The 18,233-nt window shown below is 40.9% G+C and overlaps 1 protein-coding gene across 4 annotated transcripts in view; it reads right to left on the reverse strand.

The window, feature by feature from the left end:
• Positions 1 to 18,233, reverse strand: part of LOC128407318 (E3 ubiquitin-protein ligase RNF213-like) — a 65,035-nt gene that overhangs the window by 33,190 nt on the left and 13,612 nt on the right. For all 4 annotated transcript variants that reach the window (XM_053375528.1, XM_053375529.1, XM_053375530.1 and 1 more), the window contains 11 exons: positions 16,496 to 17,085; positions 14,538 to 14,703; positions 14,171 to 14,388; positions 12,785 to 12,925; positions 11,347 to 11,508; positions 9,902 to 11,042; positions 8,520 to 8,713; positions 7,977 to 8,129; positions 2,628 to 6,224; positions 1,672 to 1,808; positions 585 to 680 (listed from right to left, as the gene is read on the reverse strand). In XM_053375528.1, coding sequence (XP_053231503.1) covers positions 585 to 680; positions 1,672 to 1,808; positions 2,628 to 6,224; positions 7,977 to 8,129; positions 8,520 to 8,713; positions 9,902 to 11,042; positions 11,347 to 11,508; positions 12,785 to 12,925; positions 14,171 to 14,388; positions 14,538 to 14,703; positions 16,496 to 17,085 — 6,595 coding nt within the window. The remainder of the gene's footprint in view (positions 1 to 584; positions 681 to 1,671; positions 1,809 to 2,627; positions 6,225 to 7,976; positions 8,130 to 8,519; positions 8,714 to 9,901; positions 11,043 to 11,346; positions 11,509 to 12,784; positions 12,926 to 14,170; positions 14,389 to 14,537; positions 14,704 to 16,495; positions 17,086 to 18,233) is intronic.

Genomic DNA, 18,233 nt, shown 5'->3' on the forward strand with positions numbered 1-18,233 from the left:
ATACAGTCAAATCTCGGTTGTCCAATGTCTCGGCTGCCGAATGTTTTGGAAACCGAACGCCAACAACCCAAAAGTGACTGCTTCTGTTTTTGAACATGCCTCGGAATGGCTTCCAAGGAGTGTTTCTCATTTTTTCCTCCAATTAGATTTGCCAGCTGCCCTTTGATCCTCAGTTTTCAAAAGTTTTGGAAGTCGAACAGACTTCCGGAACGGATTACGTTAAAAAACCGAGGTGCCACTGTATTGCTTTTGGATCAACAGGGCCAGAACTGTGCACAGTATTCCAAATATAGTTGCACCTTAGATTTGCATAATGACATTATAATATTGGCAGTTTTACTTTCAGTTCCTTTCCTAATGATCCCTAGCATGGAAGTGGCCTTTTTCACAGCTGCCACATGGTTAGTCACCTCTGCCCAATCTTCACTCCCCTATATTTCTTAAGAGCTTATGCCAGACCTTGAAAGAAAAAACCCAACCCTTTATTTACACTATATGTCTATGACTATTAGCCCTGTGCTCAATATTTCTCTAATTAAAACACTGAAAAATGCATCATGCATGCCACTTAACATGCAACATACCTGGCTGAAGCAACGAGCTGGGCACTGAGAGATCCATTTTCAAAGTGTGTCTGAATAATCAGGATTTTACTTCCAGATGTAGCATCTAGAAAATTGCTGGAAGAAAAACCCAAAGATTGCACCAAACTGGTTGGATGTATGTGTTGTTTAAAAGCTTTTTATTTAGCAAGAAAGCAGAAAAAATAATTGAAGTAAAATCCAGTGTCATTAAATACACATTTAAAAAGTCATCTTGTAATCATAGTTTAATGTAATGAAGACAGGTTAACAATAAAACTGAATAAACATCTGCATCACAAAATCATTCATATTGTCTGTTCCTAATTGACTGGGCATACTTGCCTCAATTGCTAGTGTTTATGGAAGAGAATATTCTTAGTGTGGCCCTTTGTGTAAGCCAATGAAAAGGCTACTGGCTGCAGATGTCCCCTGGCACTGCAGGCAATTTAAGGTTGTAGCCTACCAAGTTCTACTCTGAAGTTAATGAACCCACTGAAGTTAATGAATATAAATTAGTCTATTAACTTGAATGTGTCTATTTTGAATAGGATTAGGATTGGATGCAACCCATCATATAGAATTCAGCTAAGTTTTTCTCAGGGTATACCAACTGTATGGGGGACGTGGGTGGCGCTGTGGGTTAAACCACAGAGCCTAGGACTTGCCGATCAGAAGGCCGGCGGTTCGAATCCCCGCAACAGGGTGAGCTCCCATTGCTCGGTCCCTGCTCCTGCCAACCTAGCAGTTCGAAAGCACGTCAAAGTGCAAGTAAATAAATAGGTACCACTCCGGCGGGAAGGTAAACAGTGTTTCTGTGCGCTGCTCTGGTTTGCCAGAAGCGGCTTAGTCATGCTGGCCACATGACCAGGAAGCTGTACGCCGACTCCCTCGGCCAATAAAGCAAGATGAGTGCCACAACCCCAGAGTTGGTCACTACTGGACCTAATGGTCAGGGGTGCCCTTTACCTTTACCTATACCAACTGAAATTAATAAACAGGACTAAGTTAAGTCCATTAGATTCAGGTATACTCTGAATAAAAGTCAGCTGAACACCATGCTATGTCTATAAGGACATTTGACACTCACCGAATCTCTTTCAAAAATGAGTATTCTGTGTCAAACTGTTGCAAGAACAGAACTTTGAGGCTGCCCAACTGGCCTTGTACTTCCGCCTTCAAAGTCTCTGTATCTGCTGCTGTCAGGAGCCTGGAGAAAGTAGAAATCTAACAGGAAAGAAGAAATCGAGTTTCAGGGGTTGGGGAAGAATATGGTTCAGAACACATTTAAAGGTGGACTTACCTGATTTGCACTTTCCAAGACAGTATGTGAACTGAAATACTTGTGTGAAAGTCACATTTGTCTGAATTTTGCAATGCAGTTCTCAAGCAAAGAAATGTGTACACAAATACATATTTCAGGGTTAAGTGTGCATTTAAGTGCATATATTAGTGAAAATAATACACAGAAATCAATTATATTATGGAAATTGCTTGCAAAACTGTGTATATTTTTGTCAAAACTCCATGCAAAAATGTATTCATTAGGAGAAATTTACATTAAAATGCTGGTGAATTCTCATAAATTCATTCAAGAATGGAAAAATGAACAACTAAGCAACTAAAGAGGATGGAATGTGGTTTGCTGTGCAAATATTTAGTCCCTGATCTAGGGAATAATAATAATAATAATAATAATAATAATAATAATAATAATAATAATAATACAGCACTATCTGTGTGTACTTTCCAAAGTACAAAAAGGTAAGTGCCTGTCATGAGAGCCATGCAATTAATGAAAGGAAATAAAAAGGATAGATGGGGAAAACGTATTCCATTCAATCACACACATTTAGACTTAGCAGGTTTTGCATTTGGTATAAAGGAAAATATGGCATTGATGAAGAGATTTGATGTGGGAAATATTTCCATATGCCAAAATGCTCATGCATTTCTCAAAATTCAGCCTCATGGCATCCTCAAGGAGTACAGATTCTTAATGTGCTTTTTTAAAAAAACAAAAAGAAATATTATGGAACAACTCACCTCAGTAAAGATTGTGTGACCCCTAGACTCTGTCTCAAGGCAAGAACGAAGGAACTCTGCAAGCGAAGTGTGATGTTGCTGCTGAAAGTATACCTTGGCCAAGTCATCTGCCAGAAAGGAACCCAGCTGTGAATCACCAAGGCGGACTACAGAATCGGGCGTTGCACAGTTTAACAGGACCAACTTGGCTTCTTCTTGTACTTTTCGCATCAGTTCCTGAGGGGAAGCATCCATTTTCAGCTTCTCCGTCACCTGCAAGACAACTGAGGCACAGGTGTCAGGATGGTAGCCAACAAAGACATCAGAAGGGGTATATTTCTGCTGGCCCATAAAGTATTTTTCAGTTTCAGCTGCTGTGAAGCTGTCCACCCATTTCTTCAATTCTTCCACAGTGTCTCTTTGCCTCTTGCCCAACACAGTATTGATGTCTAGGTAGTGCTTTTCAAGCCTGTTGATCAACGGGATGGGGAAATGTTTGTAGACCACCTCTTTCTCCTCAATGACAATCAAACGGAACTTAGGGTGCACTCTGCATTTCACTCGATGGGTCCCCAAGCCCAAGTCAACATACTTTTGACCAGCAAGTTGAACGTAATACTGGTTGAGGGCATCGTAGAGGCTTTCATACAGATTCTGCAGGTTGAGAAGAATGACCATCTGCCCTGTCTCCATACAGATCTTCACTCGGTTGATGTTTCTGCAGATCTGGGCGTATTCCTGGTCTTTGGGAAAACTGGAACCAAAAATAATTTCTGGCTGCTGTGTACCTTTGAAAAAAGCCTGCTGCAGGATCTGGAGGGCTGCATAATTTTCCGTCAACACCAGCAGGTAACGGCATTCACCATCCTCATAGTCACTGTAAATGTTCTGCTGAACTAGATCAATTGTACCAATGTCCTCACGGATGACATCTCCTTTTTCTGAGAACCTAGACATAAAAATGTTCAAGGCCTCAACACCTTCTTTACCACTGAAATTACGGAGAACTATCTCTGCTAGTTCATGGGGAGCTGGCTCTCTTTTCAGTTTTTTGGTTAAAGCAAACACCATTTTTATGAGACTGTAATAATCACGCAACCCAAAGAACTCCTTGCCTTGGGTCTTGCAAATTTCCTCATAAGCACTTGCAAAGATGGGAAAGAAACGGTCAACTTTGTGCAGGACGGCACGTTCTGAAGAGCAGATACCCTTTGCGCTTTCTATGAGTTCCTTCTTGTTTGGTTCTCCACGGGATACAAAGATGCCTCGATTCATCTTAGCTGGATCCAGCGCCCAGTTAGAGATCCCAATGAAGCCAACTTTTTTATGAGGGAGTGGATCATCATCAACACAGCCATCTTCCAAGAGCGGGTGAAGGGTCTTCAGAGGCATTTTGGGGGAGTCTTCAGCCAAGCCAATTTCATCTAACACCACCACAGAGACATACTCCTTTAGGTTCTTTCCTTCTTGGAAGCGAGCACAATGCTTGAAAGTGTTGATGATTCCCTCAGGGGTAGAGTGTGGGCTGCACTGAAAGGACACCAAATGGATTTGCTTCAGTTCTTTATAAAGCTCAGTATATGCTGCTTGGCCTTGCATGGCATCAGCCACAATCGTTTTGGCAAGAGATTTGGAACTGCCAGGCTTGCCAATGAGAAACAAGGGGATTTTAAGTTCAATGCAGATAACCATCATAAAAACATTTTCCTTCAGTGCCAAGTTCTTGGCAATCGTTTCCCTCAGAGGTAGATCACTCAAGAAGAGATCCTGAACTAAGCCAATTTCTTCAAGGATTCCCTTTTCATCATCATATGGCTCTGGAAGGATGGTGCTGATGACTCTGCGGTACTCCCTTTTCCTTTCCAGGGAAGCATGGTAGCAAACACCCACTGAAAGAACCAAGGACCAAATGACTGGGTCTCGCTGGACAAAACCTTTAGCTGCCTTCCTCTCTGCAACTTGCTTCTCCAGATGTTTCATTAGTAGTTCACTGTGGCTGTGGAACCACTTGAAGACTTCCACGCAGCGTTCCACATCCCTGAGGCTGATAAAGCTGCATTCATCATTCCTTTGCCTCATATACTTCTGAGACTCAAAAAGCACATCTGTTATTAACTGGAGCTCAACATCAGACATTGGTATTGACCTAGTAAGTCTTTGCACAATCTGTTGTATATAGAGTTTTTCAGTAACGTTGTTCAACTGTCCAAAATCCCACACTAGAGGGATCATGCTAGGAGGGAGCGCATGGACACGGTATACCAGCTGCCTAAGAGGAATGGAGCCAAGCTTTTCCTTGGTCTCCTCTGCTTTGACACGGTAGCCTAAGCCAGCCGATTCCAAGCGCTGAATCATTTCCCCTGTATGCTTGCGATAAGGATTGCATGCAGCTATGATTTGCAAACCTGAGTTGTGGATCAAAGGCTGTCCTTCAACTGTGCGATCACACAAGACTTCCTTGATGCTGCTGACAGCTTCAGTGGTGTTGGCTTCATCAAAAAACAGGATGGTGTCAAACTGGTATTGTTGTTTATTGTCAATAGCAATGTCTTCTGCTTCCCTGACTTTGGCATAGATTGCATCTGCTGTGGTGCCTCCATGGACCTTGACAAGCTTCATGTTATCGGCATCAGCACCGCTCCTACGTAGTTCACACAGGAATTTTATTAGCCTGGTTTTTCCACAGCCAGTTTCTCCCATGAGGACAACAGGGATACCACACCTGAATCGCATTTCAATGGCAAGGATCTTTAGCATATTGTCTGTTGTGAGCTCATATGTTTCATCGGGATCCATTTGTCTTTGGAGCCCTAAAACTGTGCAAAGTGTCTCAATTTTTTTATTTCTAGGGAGTTCATCAAAATTAATGTTTAATGGAACTCTCTGATGCAGCAATCCCTCATACAGATCAGATGTCATCACACCTTCCCGGATGACACTTCCATTTAAGGGATTGATGGCATCGATGCTACCATTGACTCTTTTCCGAAGATGAAAGCCAATAAATGTCATACATATAGAGTCTTCGTTAAAGAATATATATGGGTGGGGCTCCGACTCCCACTTCTTCCTTAGAAGGAATGGAACAAGATCTCTTTCTTTGACTCCTTCCATGTCAAAAAACTTAATCCCAGGGCTTTCATCAGAAATATTTAGAGATGGTGTAGCAAAATCCTTTGCCATTAAAATCATAAATGTGACCACAAAATTTTTGAAGCCATGTAAAGCGTCGTGGACAAAAGCAGCATTACAGAACACCGAAGTTTCACAATTTCTCAGTTGAAGGTTCAAAAACCAAGCAAAGTTTCTCAGTTCTGACCAGGAAGGATCTATCACTCCACAATGGATCAGGAGCATCTGCAGGCACTCTTCTGGTGTCCCTTCAACAGAGCCTTCTTTATATTGGAATGTGTCGAGACAATCTCCTCTGCTAGATCTTCTCAAGTACTGGTAGGGTCTCTGAAAGGCTTCGCTACGGAACACTTCCTGATCTATACCTGGGTCTGAGCAATCATAGGACAGATTCCTCTGCATGTTCATTTCTAGGACTTCCTTGGGAGATCTGCAGGTTACTTTGGGGAACACATCCATGAAGTTGTACTTCAGTCCTGGAAAAGTCTAAAAGAAGAGGGGAAAACAGTGAATAGGAAGGTATCATAAAGTGAAACACTCTTGAATGTTATGACTGGACATTTATTTCTCCCTTATAAACTATGTTACTCCTCAAAATATTTCTATCCTCAAAACTCTTTACTTCTTGCTAGCTATCTGTTCTAACATTTATATGGGAAGGACTAATTAAAATTGCATGTATATTGGCTAAATTGGCCCCATAAGTCTGACAGGTAGAAATGGAGATCAAGTTCCAGCCCTTCATCCAATTCTGGAGCTCTCTGCAAAAAGGAGAAGCTAGATTAAAGCTGTGAAGGTGAACAAACCAACATAATTAAATTAAATTTCATTTTAATTTTAAGTCATATTTAGTTAAATGGTTCAGGATCATGGTTGATAATGGAGTATGACAGGGTGGGTTCTTAAATCCCAATGTATAACAAGTTTTAGGACTAAATGTAGAGTGAGCTGTGCATTTGTCCCCAGAGCCTACGATAAAGCATAGTGTTGGGAGAAGATTGAGCATGCTGGAACCTTGGGCTATACATTGCCCTCAACTTGTATATATAGATTTTTAACTTTTCCAGAGGTGAATTCTCATATAATAACCAACTAATATAATCTAAATGAAATAGATAAATGAACCAATTTGTGCCTAAATTGCTTAACCACAGGAAGCCGCCTTATATGGAGTAAGACAGCTAATTCATCTTGCATAGTACTGTCAACACTGGCTGGCAGTGGTTCTCCGGGATTTCAGGCAAAAGTCTTACCAGCTTACCTGGAGATGCTAGGGAGTGAACCTGGGACTTTTTGCATGCACAGAATTAGAGAGCCAGAGAGCACATATTAATTGGTTGGGTTGAGAGCTAAGGGTTCATCTGTTATTTTTTAAAAGCTATTTAAGTCCTCCTATGCTAATAATACAGAATGAAAAATTAATTAAAGATTACTTTTCCTGCTAACAATGAGTGGTAAGGTAAAGGTAAAGGGACCCCCAACCATTTGGTCCAGTCGTGACCGACTCTGGGGTTGCAGCGCTCATTTCGCTTTACTGGCCGAGGGAGCCGGCGTACAGCTTCCGGGTCATGTGGCCAGCATGACTAAGCCAATTCTGGTGAACCAGAGCAGTGCACGGAAACGCCGTTTACCTTCCTGCTGGAGCGGTACCTATTTATCTACTTGCACTTTGACATGCTTTCGAACCTCTAGGTTGGCAGGAGCTGGGACTGAGCAACGGGAGCTCACCTCGTCATGGGGATTCGAACCACCGACCTTCTGATCAGCAAGTCCTAGGCTCTGTGGTTTAACCCACAGCGCCACCCGTGTCCCTTAACAATGAGTGGTAGGTTTTGTTTATTAAATTGTAAATTAGAATTCTTTCAATATTTCCAAAGAGCCTCTATATTGAAAATTTGGGAACAAATAGTTTGATTTAAATATAATTGCTGATCAATATACAAATACTAATCAATCCACTGTCTAGAAATAATGTCAAATCCAAGCAATATACTAGTAAAAAGCTGCTAAGACCATTATTTCTAGGCATCTGACAACCTCCTTTTTGATCACAGAAAACTACAAAGAAAAATTAAACTTCAGAATTTCCCTAAGTAATAAACACTACAATAATCTTGACATTCTGCACGATTGTGATGTATATGAAACAATACAGTGGTTGTACTGTATTATCTATCTTGAAAAATATTTATTTAGGGTAAATATTTATATAGTCGTTACATATCTACATGTACTTACTGATCTCGTGCTTTTCTTTAATTGTGGTGATGGTTCAAGAATTTCTATAACATACAAATGACACTGTTTCCGCAGCCAGAGTTTCCCATCTATATTTATCAGGTGCTGTAAAACTAACAGCTTGAACAGAAATTCTGGAATTCCAGTCTGGACCTAGGAGAATACAGAAACTCAAGTAGATAAATTAGCGAGTAGAGATCATTTAATCAATATTTATTTATCCTGATTAGCCTACTGATATGATCCCAATTACATTAAGAGATGTCTTCCTGTCCACTCCCAGATCCTGCACAAGCTTCCCTTTCTTAGCCTATGGTCCTACAGATGATCCTGAACTCCAGTTCCCATCAGCTTCAAGCAACATGGCCAATATTCAAGGATGATGAAAGCTGTAGTCACTCCTGTTCAAAATCCTGCATGGCTTCCCTTTCTCTTATCTCTCCACTTAATACGCTCCTTCCTGAGACCTTTTTTAAAAAGCTAGTTATGAAAATGTTCCACAACATTTGATAACAACTTCTGCCAAAATAGCAATATACTCACTGAAGAGGTGATATCAAAATGAAATATCATGGGCTGTTTCTGGTTCTGATTTTCTAGGAATGGGAGGAGAGTTCTCATCACTTTGCCTTCATCCACATCTGGATCGATCAGCCTAATTGTTTTTAAGATTACTCCACGGCCTTGCAACTTTGCTTCCATTTTCTCTTGCAGCCTCTTTACATACAGAGATTTTCCTGTTATTAGTAACAACAACACATTTTATCAGTTCTTTTAACAGAGAGATAAGAACCCAGTGAACTGACTGGAAACTGAGGACATCCAGTGTTTGGACTTTTCCATCCACAACAAGAAAAAAGAAATAAAATTTAGATAAAAACATAAGAAAAGCACCGTTGGGTTAAATCAAGGGTGTACCTAGTTCAAAGTGGCAATCAAGATACTTACAGAAAAACCACAATAAGGCCTAAAGACAGCAACCCTAACCCAGTGTCTGCCCTGGTAATTCAACAACTGGTATTCAGAAACAGCAAACCTCATGTGAAAAGCACATCCTTTTTCTTGTCTTGAATCCACTGCTAACCAATTTCATTGTATACCCCCAAACTCTAGCATGAAAGAGGCAGAAAAATATATCTAAAATCAATCCACTTTCTCTGTACCATGCATGGTTTTCAAAACCTCTATCTTGTCCCCCCCACCCTTAGTTATTGAGTCTCCCAAAGCATGGAGAAATAAATGCTTTGTGTTGTCTGTTGAACCTCAGCAATGGGAACTTCTGATAATGACCTATACAGTTATCATTACAAATCAGTTTGAAACCAGGGGAAAGTAGATCTGGGAGTCTAGATGTACTTAAAGGAACATTGCATACACATTGTGCATGAATACAACACATACCGGTACTGTTAATCCCTTTCTTAATCTCCATTAAAAAAACCAAAACTGCTGCTGCATACTGAATTGACATTTTCATTCAGAAATCTAAGCAAGACCCCAAGATGTCTTTATTTTCTGGGTATCCACCACCCATTCAAACTACATTAGAATGCACTGTGGCAGTAGACTTTTTGCCCCAGTGGAAATTACTCATTTGCTATTTTGTTGTCCATTCATTCAATTTAGTGGAAAAAAATTTAACTCTTCAAAGCCCCATTCAAAGCCATCATTAATAGTTTGGTGTCACCCACAAACTAGACCCTCTCATTGTTTTTTTACTCTGGAGTATATATACTCTACGGAATGAAATGAAAGCTTTTGAAATGAAAGACCAACATGATATATCACAGAGTGGGTATCATCTAACAGGCTAGAAATTAGATCTACAGATCACAGACACAATGTTTTTATACTCTCAACCCTCAAGTTTTAGTCTACACATTTTGAAACATAGATAGAAAAGTATATATACTTAGTTCACTCACCTACTCCAGCTCTTTCAGAAGCTACAATCCCAACACACATTTGGTCCTTGAAGACAGAAGCCGATGAACTTGGAGGCTGTCTTGCTTTGTAATGATTCCCAAGGTAGCCCTGAATGTCCTTCAGGGGCTGCTGAGGGATCATGTGAACTTTGAACTGGCTGAAGACAGAAGGGACATAGCAGTGCTCTCTCTCACAGTTGCAGAGAATCACTAGCCTATAATCATCATGGTGATTAAAGTGAAGACTCTGGAAAAGTTCCTCAGACCTGTAGCCAACATCATAGCTCAACTCATCTGCAAACAGCAAGGTGTAAATCTTCTTCCCCTTATAGCCTGAAGTGAGGCACCGCCTCAAAAACAGCGCCACTTGTTCATAGCTGGTTTGTGGTGTGCAGAGCAGGACTTCATCGTAAGAGGGTAGCATCTCCCCTGGACTGTTCATGTAGATGGCCAGTGCCGAAGCCAACACCTCAGAGCGAGGACAGAGAATGAGGTTAGGCCTGCCAGCATGAAGACCTTGTGGCAATTTTCGCATAACACTCTTCTTCTCCAAATCTGCCAGGGTGGCCAAGTAAATGCCAAGGGTTTCAATGTCCAGGCAGCCTGGAAGGAATGAGCCCATACTTCTCATGTAGGACTCCCATATATATTCCAGTTCTACAGTCAACTCTCTCCCTCTTGCCACCGGCCCAAGCAGATCAGCAAAATTTCTCTTTGGCTTTTTAGATACTACTTGGTCGGAGACCTCCTGGACATCTTGCTTGCTGCAGTTGCGCTTTATAAATGACAGCATCGTTAAGGCAGCCTCACTGGGGCACTCTGAACCAAGCTCCTTGCACAAGTATACAAACTGTTCTGCCATATAGTAATTCAAGTAATAGTACTGGGATCGCTTCTCCAACATAAACTGGTTCCACTTTTCCAGGAAACTCTCCATCTTTTGGCAAACAGTTGGCAGAACTTCTGTGACGTCTCCATTTCCAATAAGGGCATAACCAGAATTTAAATTGAAGTCCATGCTAAGGCAGAATTCATGGTTGGGTGAGCAATATACATCAGCGACCCAAGAGCGGAAAAGCATGTTTCCAGCAGAATAAAGGTCGATGAAAGACAGTGCAAGCCTCTGGACACTAGAAAATACCTGGGTGCAGATTAAGCAAACACAATGGGGAATATGATCCAAGTGTTTTGAGTAAGAAGATGCTACCAAGATTGTCAGTGAAAAGGATATCATGATAATAAAACTATACCACTATCAATTAGAAAACAAAGCACTATGATAGCTTCAAATTACATTTTGGGAACTCTTGAGGACATTATTTCCTATTAATTTCTCAATATGCAGTCTAGAAATGTGGTGTGGCCAGAAGCAAAATCATATCATTCTGTCCTTCCCACCATACCCCTATCAAGATACACATAGGAAATTGTGGTGGAAAACTGACCTCAGAAAACTTCTCCACTTCTGTACTTTGTTCTATCTTTCCTGACATCAGCATCAGCTTATTCATCAGTTCTTGGAGCTCTTCCAGGGAGTATTGCCGTATCTCTTCTTGGCCACCATGGCTTTCTGAGACGGTCAGGCACAGGATGGTGTCCAGAGAAACCTTCCAACAAATGATAATGACTCCAAATAAATTTGATCTTTGATTTACTTCCTTATACAAGGAAAGCCCCTCTGGCTATACCTAACTAGGGCAACTGAATGGCATTAGTAAAAAGAAGCATCAGCTACACCCAGAAACTATTACAGTGGGAAGCTCCAAGTTCCTTGGAAACAATGATAAACAACTGGCAGCATTAGAAAGCAGTCATTATTTGCTGTTACAGGTAAATACTGGAAGGAGGCTGCAGTGGTTAGCTGATTACTGGCATCCCCCTAATTACATGGCAGATCCGTTCTTGGCCACTGTGCACATAAGTGAAATCACATAAAGTGGGGAGCATCCTCTAAATACCCTTTAAATGCCCTCTCTGTCGGTCTCTCTTCAATCCACACCAAAATTACTCTATCCAAAAATATCCACAACTAGAATTGAAAATCTGGGGCCAGCAGGAGTTTACACACCCCATGGTCCCCCAATTGGCTAGAGGGGATGAGATAACTCCCAGAACAGCATGCTGGAAGAAGGGGGGGTGAGAAGAGAGGGGAGGATGTTTCATCTGGCAAGCTGAATTGCTTGAGCTGACAGAACGGTTCCCATTGCACTATACTGAACACCCGACAGATATCAAAGAGTTAAACAGCTACAGTGGGACCTTGGGTTAAGAACTTAATTCGTTCTGGAGGTCTGTTCTTAACCTGAAACTGTTCTTAACCTGAGGTACTACTTTAGCTAATGGGGCCGCGTGATTTCTGTTCTCACCCTGAAGCAAAGTTCTTAACCCCAGGTACTCTTTCTGCATTAGTGGAGTCTGTAACCTGAAGCATCTGTAACCTGAAGCGTCTGTAACCCAAGGTACCACTGTATATAATTTTTTTGTAGAATCTGAGGGCAGTCCTGTTTCAAGAAGCTTTTAATGTTTGGTGTCCCCCCACCTTTATTTGTATTTTTGTTGGAAGCCACGCAAGGTGGCAGGAGCAACCCAGTCAGGTGGGTTGGGTAAAATAAATAAATAAAGTTATTGAATGTACATAAAACCAGCACTGCTACTTGAGAAGTCCTCTTCCCCCTTCCCTCTCAAACAGAAAGGAACGTGTCAGTATTAATATTGTTTGGAACACCAGCACTCACTTTTTTATATGAACACTATCCTTTGCTAGCTCTTTCAATTTACAGCTGGTTGTTTGTTTGATATTAAGAAGATAGCTAGAAAAATATGAGCAGAAGGGCTACAAAAACTGAAACAGCATGCAGCATACACTTTCAAGCAATGTCTCACCTTCTGGCCTTCCTCTGGTGCCCTAATTTGGTAGATTCCGTTGCTATTGATTGTTGTTGCCAATGATAAAGATGACTGCTCCACAGAGCCATGAGTCTCTTTTATGTCTTTCAACCATTTCAGGTATCTTGCAGAATCACACTGTGTATGTAAGGAGAATAAATACACTAGATTTGTCTCACTACCCCCACACTGTTATTCCAGTTCAACACACAGAGTGAAACTAGGCAATATGACAAAAGTGGAGAAAAATATTTATTATTAATTATATTTCTAGTTGCTTTTTCCCCACAGAAATGGCTCAGTGCTACTTACAAAACATTGCAGTAATCTAAGTGAATGTTAGCATAAAATAAACATCAGAAGACAGGCTAACCCTGTCTGAATGGGGCATTGTTGGGCCCCCATCCAAAGCTCGTGGGAGGTACACTGCACCACCAAGGGCACTTCAGCCTCATGATAGTAAGGGATCCAGAAGTACTGTAAAGTTACACACCTGTTCCTTCAAAGGGAGTGTAACCTCATACAGAGGCGGACAAACCCCATACTTCCATTCTAGGCAATCACTAACTAACAGCACCTTATCAGGATTAAGTGCCAGTTTATTGGCTCTCATCCAGTCCATTACCAAGGCAAGACTTCAGTCTACCACATCTGCTGCTACTCTTGCAAAGGTAAGTGAGATAACAGACCTGCATATCATCAGCATATTGCTGGTAACACACTTCAAAACTCTAGGTGAACCCTCTCAGCAGTTTCATGTAGAAGTTAAACAGCACAGGGATAAAATCAAATACTGCACACTGAAGGCTTTATGGGGATGGAGCCAGCACAAAGCAGTGCAGCTAACCCCCAACTCAAGACAGCTGCTCCAGAAGACCATGGTTGATGGTACTGAAATAGGAAGTTCCATTCTCTGAGTATAATACAGCTTGGCTTGTACAAAATATTTCCTTAAAACAGGCATGTCCAAAGTCTCGGGGGCCTAATCCAGCCTGCCAGTCAGTTTAATCTGGCCCCTGTGGCAGTTTATTTCCTGGGGTAAAATCCTAAAAAATCAACAACTTTGGTTGGCTCTTCACTTCATCAAATCTGGCCCTCTTTGAAAAAAGTTTGGACACCACTGCGTTAAATACATGTAACATGCTGTTGCTTCTATAAATTGTGTATGAGTTGCACTGGGTAGCCTTTAGACATAAGTAGTTAAAAGGCAGATATGCCCAGTAGCTGCAACTTTAATCTCTCTTCACTTGAGCCAATAATTTTATGCAGCATAGTAGTACATCAGCAGAAAATCACATCAGGCATGAAGCAAAGTTAACCTCTCTATCAGATACACAGCTACCTAAGAGCAGGTACAAGCTAACGTAGTGCTAAAGAAATTACCAGTTTTTCAGGGAGTTTAGGATCACTTTCCAGGGCTTTCCACAGTTTTTCCAAACACACCAGAAATTCCTCAAACCCTGACTCCTGTTTCAATTCATACAGCAGAGAAGAGTAGCCAAGCACAGCATCATGGAAACAGGCCACACGATCCACATCCATGTCATTTTCTCCCGCAGAGATCGATGCCAGGTCCACAAATACCTTTAGCTCATTTATATCTAGGGGAAACAAACAACGCACTTTCAGGGCTGAACTAGATGCACAGTTAAAAATAGATAGATAGATATCTATCTATTTTACTCCCAGGTTTTTTAGGACCTTCAGCAAAAAAACACAAAAAAAACACAGAGATATGTATCTGTTTTACCTTTTAGAACCTTTTTTACCCAGCTGGCAAACTCCCTCCTCCGTGCAAGCTCTTCAAGGCACCTATGACGTGGTTCAGTGATGTCTTGCAGCACTTTCATAGCACGTATCAATGAAGCGCTTATGGAGGACAGCTTTTTTCTCTCTAAGGACTGGAGTTCATCTTCCTGAAAAGCAAATTATATGAATGAACAATGACATAATTATACATATGTCATTCTGCAATTTTTTTATGCCATGTAGCCACCATGTCCACAATCTGCAGATAACTGGTAGGATGTGTATGCATCTGTGCATGCAGTAGAGATCCTAACCTTTTCCTACTGTGCCATTTTTTCTGTGGAAAATAGCCCTTCCAACTGTTTTCACCCTCATAGGAAAAATATATTGGTACTTTTTTGTGGGGGAAATGGCATGTGGGGAAAGGATTATGTGCTTCAGTACACATCAAATTGCAGCCTCAGCAGCTGCATTTCTAAACAAACAAACAAACAAACAAACAAACAAACAAACAAACAAACCTGAACTACCCATAAGTAAGTCCTGCTCCCAATAAAAACTGCACACTAACATTTATTGATATTCCTTCTTCTACTGTGCTGTGAAAACTGGATACTTTCTCTCTCTCTCTCTCTCTCTCTCTCTCTCTCTCTCTCTGTGTGTGTGTGTATGCTTTAAATGTGCTTTGAATTTGCTTTGAATGTATGGTGTGAACCCGCCCTGGCTGTAGGATAGTTTGTTTCACTAACCATATGAATTTACAAATGGCCATCATAAACAAGCATTTGCATTTGTCCACTTATGTCTTGCTTTCACAGGCTATAACATCTGTCATGCCTCTGACACATTAGCATTATTGTATGCTTTAGTATACATCTGACACACAGATCTGAGGGAGTGGGAGGTTTGCATTATGATCCCTGCCTAATCCATCAGGCATTCTCCTGTGTTTACATGTTCACACAGTAAGATTGGCTAGTGACTTATGGGCATATTTACTTTCATGCAAGTGAGAACTGTTGGTGAATCACACAGAGCTATAAGCTTGGGAAACAATTTCAAGAGTCCAGGTCTATTGTACAGCTGACAGCTTCTATGATGAATAATAAATTCCAAAAGAATTACATCTGTATTATATTCAGATTTGCAGGGTAGCAATCATATCTAGTCTAAAGAATAATGATCAAAGAACTCAAAACATCTGAAGTGCTTAGCAAACCTATACCTTACCATACAAACTGAGCCTGTGATAATAATGCCTTCCATCACAAAACAGCAGTGCCCCTACCTCTGACAAAACACAGGAAAACACACTATGAACTTCACACCCATTCCACCTTCTTCAAGAGTACATTCAGTTTATGCACTCAACCCATTGGGTGGGAAAGACCATTGAAGGTTTGGCCCAGCTCTACTAAGAAGTGCACCACTGCAATTTTAGAAGCTCTTTAGAGACACAGGTGAATTCTGAATGCACTGTAGAATAGCCAGATGCAAGAGAGAACTGATTTTCTTGAAATAAAGGGATAGTCCAAGGGTGGCACTGCCTCAAAGACATCTTCCTGGGTGTCTCATGCCAGTGGTTTGCAAGGCCACCAAAGGAGTAAAATGGGTAGAACAAAGTATGGGATTGGTTCCCCCCCTACTATAGGTTTAAATACACACAAACCTCCCTCCAGACAAGCGAGACATAATCACAGTTCAAGACACATTCCAGCCAAAGCACTTGAGAAGGGTGCAGAGTAGGGTCTGAGAAAGAGGTGTGCCATGTCTTGAGGCTCCCCGCTCCATTTTTCATAGTTGTGTAAAAGAAGGAATTTCAACAGGGATAGCTTTTCATGCTGAAATTCCCTTTTCTGCACAACAATTTAAGGTGCAAAAGCTGTATTCTTTCTTGCACCTGAAAACTCAGCCTTCATGGCAGCCTTTTGGGTGGTGGGTTTAAAGAGATATACTTACAAATTTCAGTAATAATTGCAGGTCTTTGAAGTCACCAGAGAGGTTTAAACCTTCCCTGACCGTGTCAATAACTTTAACACAGCCCAAAGCCAAATGTAATTTATGATACTGCTGGATCTGCTCAACTCGTTGCTCTACCCATTTCCCACTGTCTTGAGGCTGAAGATGGCATATAATCTGAAAATCCTTTTTCAATCCATCATAATGGTTCGTAAAATTCTTGAAGAGAAGGTCCACTTCAGCAAATGTGAGCTCTTCAGATTTCAGGCATTCATAGAGTCTGGAGAATTCATTGTAACAAGATTCAAATAAAGATTCAGGATTCAAAATGGCAATGCTCTCCTCTTTGCTCAAATCCTCAGTATTGCTTGCCAGCTTTCTGGCTGCCCACTCCCAGCAGTACTGGAAGATACTGCTTTCTTTAAAGTTATTCATAGTTTCAGTCATCTTCTTTTGGGCTGGACTCAGATGGTAATGTGTCTCTATTTTATCATCACTCTGCGAAACTGAATGCCTCACATTCACAACATCATGCAATGCTTTTGAGGCCAGGTTTTCACTGTGCTTCTGTTCCATTTCAGCAATATCCACTGAAAAGTAAAGAGAAACTCTGAAGAAACACTCCAAGTTTAACATCTTTCCTTTGCTGGGCAATGAACTATATTAGCATCAAACACATTTATTGGTAGTTTGCTAAAAGACAAGTAAACATTTTCCACTGCCTTTCCATCTAGTTTACTTTGAAACCTGAGAATGCTCCCTAGCAGGTAACAAATTAAATAGCAAATGAGGCATTAGCACAGTAGAAACTATTTTGAATCCATTTGCCCTATATTTAGTTTCACTAGCCAACTATTAATTTAAACTGGAGGAATGCTTCACTAGAAGAACACAAAGTTTATTTCCTTTTCCTTTCCTTAATTAAAGCCACAAATATTACTCAAGCAAGTTTCACATTTTCTGTGGTGTTACTAGGGTGTCCAGGTGTAAAAGAGGACAAGGCTTCTGCATCTTTAATACTTGCACAGAAGGCAAATCCTCATTCAGTTGCAAAAATCCATAACTGACCTTGGGCCGGCTACTAACTTCTCAGCCTTACCTACTTTTCAGTGTTTGGTGGTTGTAAGTATAAAATGAAGGGTAAAGTGGATGTGAGAAGGAGAGCCTTTTATGTTGATCTGAACTGCTTGAAGGAAATGTGGGATGACAACACAAAAAATTAAATATAAATAAAAAGAAGCCACTGAAGGAGATTTGGAGAGGGTGTTTGGGCAGGAAATTAAAAATTAAAAAAAACCTGTAGCTTTTCTGCAGATGCTGAGTATATACTCCCACCTACAATCAGATAAAAGAACCAGGGACTGAGCTAAGGAAGGAGCTGTGCTGTATCCATGAGGAAATTCGGTGCAGGGGGTAATAACCAACACACTTGCTTATCAGGTGATTGTAGAAAAAGATGGGGGAAGTAAAACTAATCTTATATATACTTAAGCATTATATATATCTAGGCATCATTGGCCTAGAAACTCCACCCAGTGATTATATCCTAGACAAAACACAGCCATTGGGTCCAGCTTTTATGTTAACAGTATAGAACTCATATGCAACTTGCAATAAAAGGCAACACTTTATCATGTGAGTTTCACTGCAACTACCTGTTACACAGCTCAATTTGGGAGCAAATCTGTGTGCATGGTGAAAGTCATCACCTTAGAAACTGTAGAATGGAATGGAAGCA

Source organism: Podarcis raffonei, chromosome 2, assembly GCF_027172205.1.
Source record: "Podarcis raffonei isolate rPodRaf1 chromosome 2, rPodRaf1.pri, whole genome shotgun sequence".
Taxonomy (NCBI): domain Eukaryota; kingdom Metazoa; phylum Chordata; class Lepidosauria; order Squamata; family Lacertidae; genus Podarcis; species Podarcis raffonei.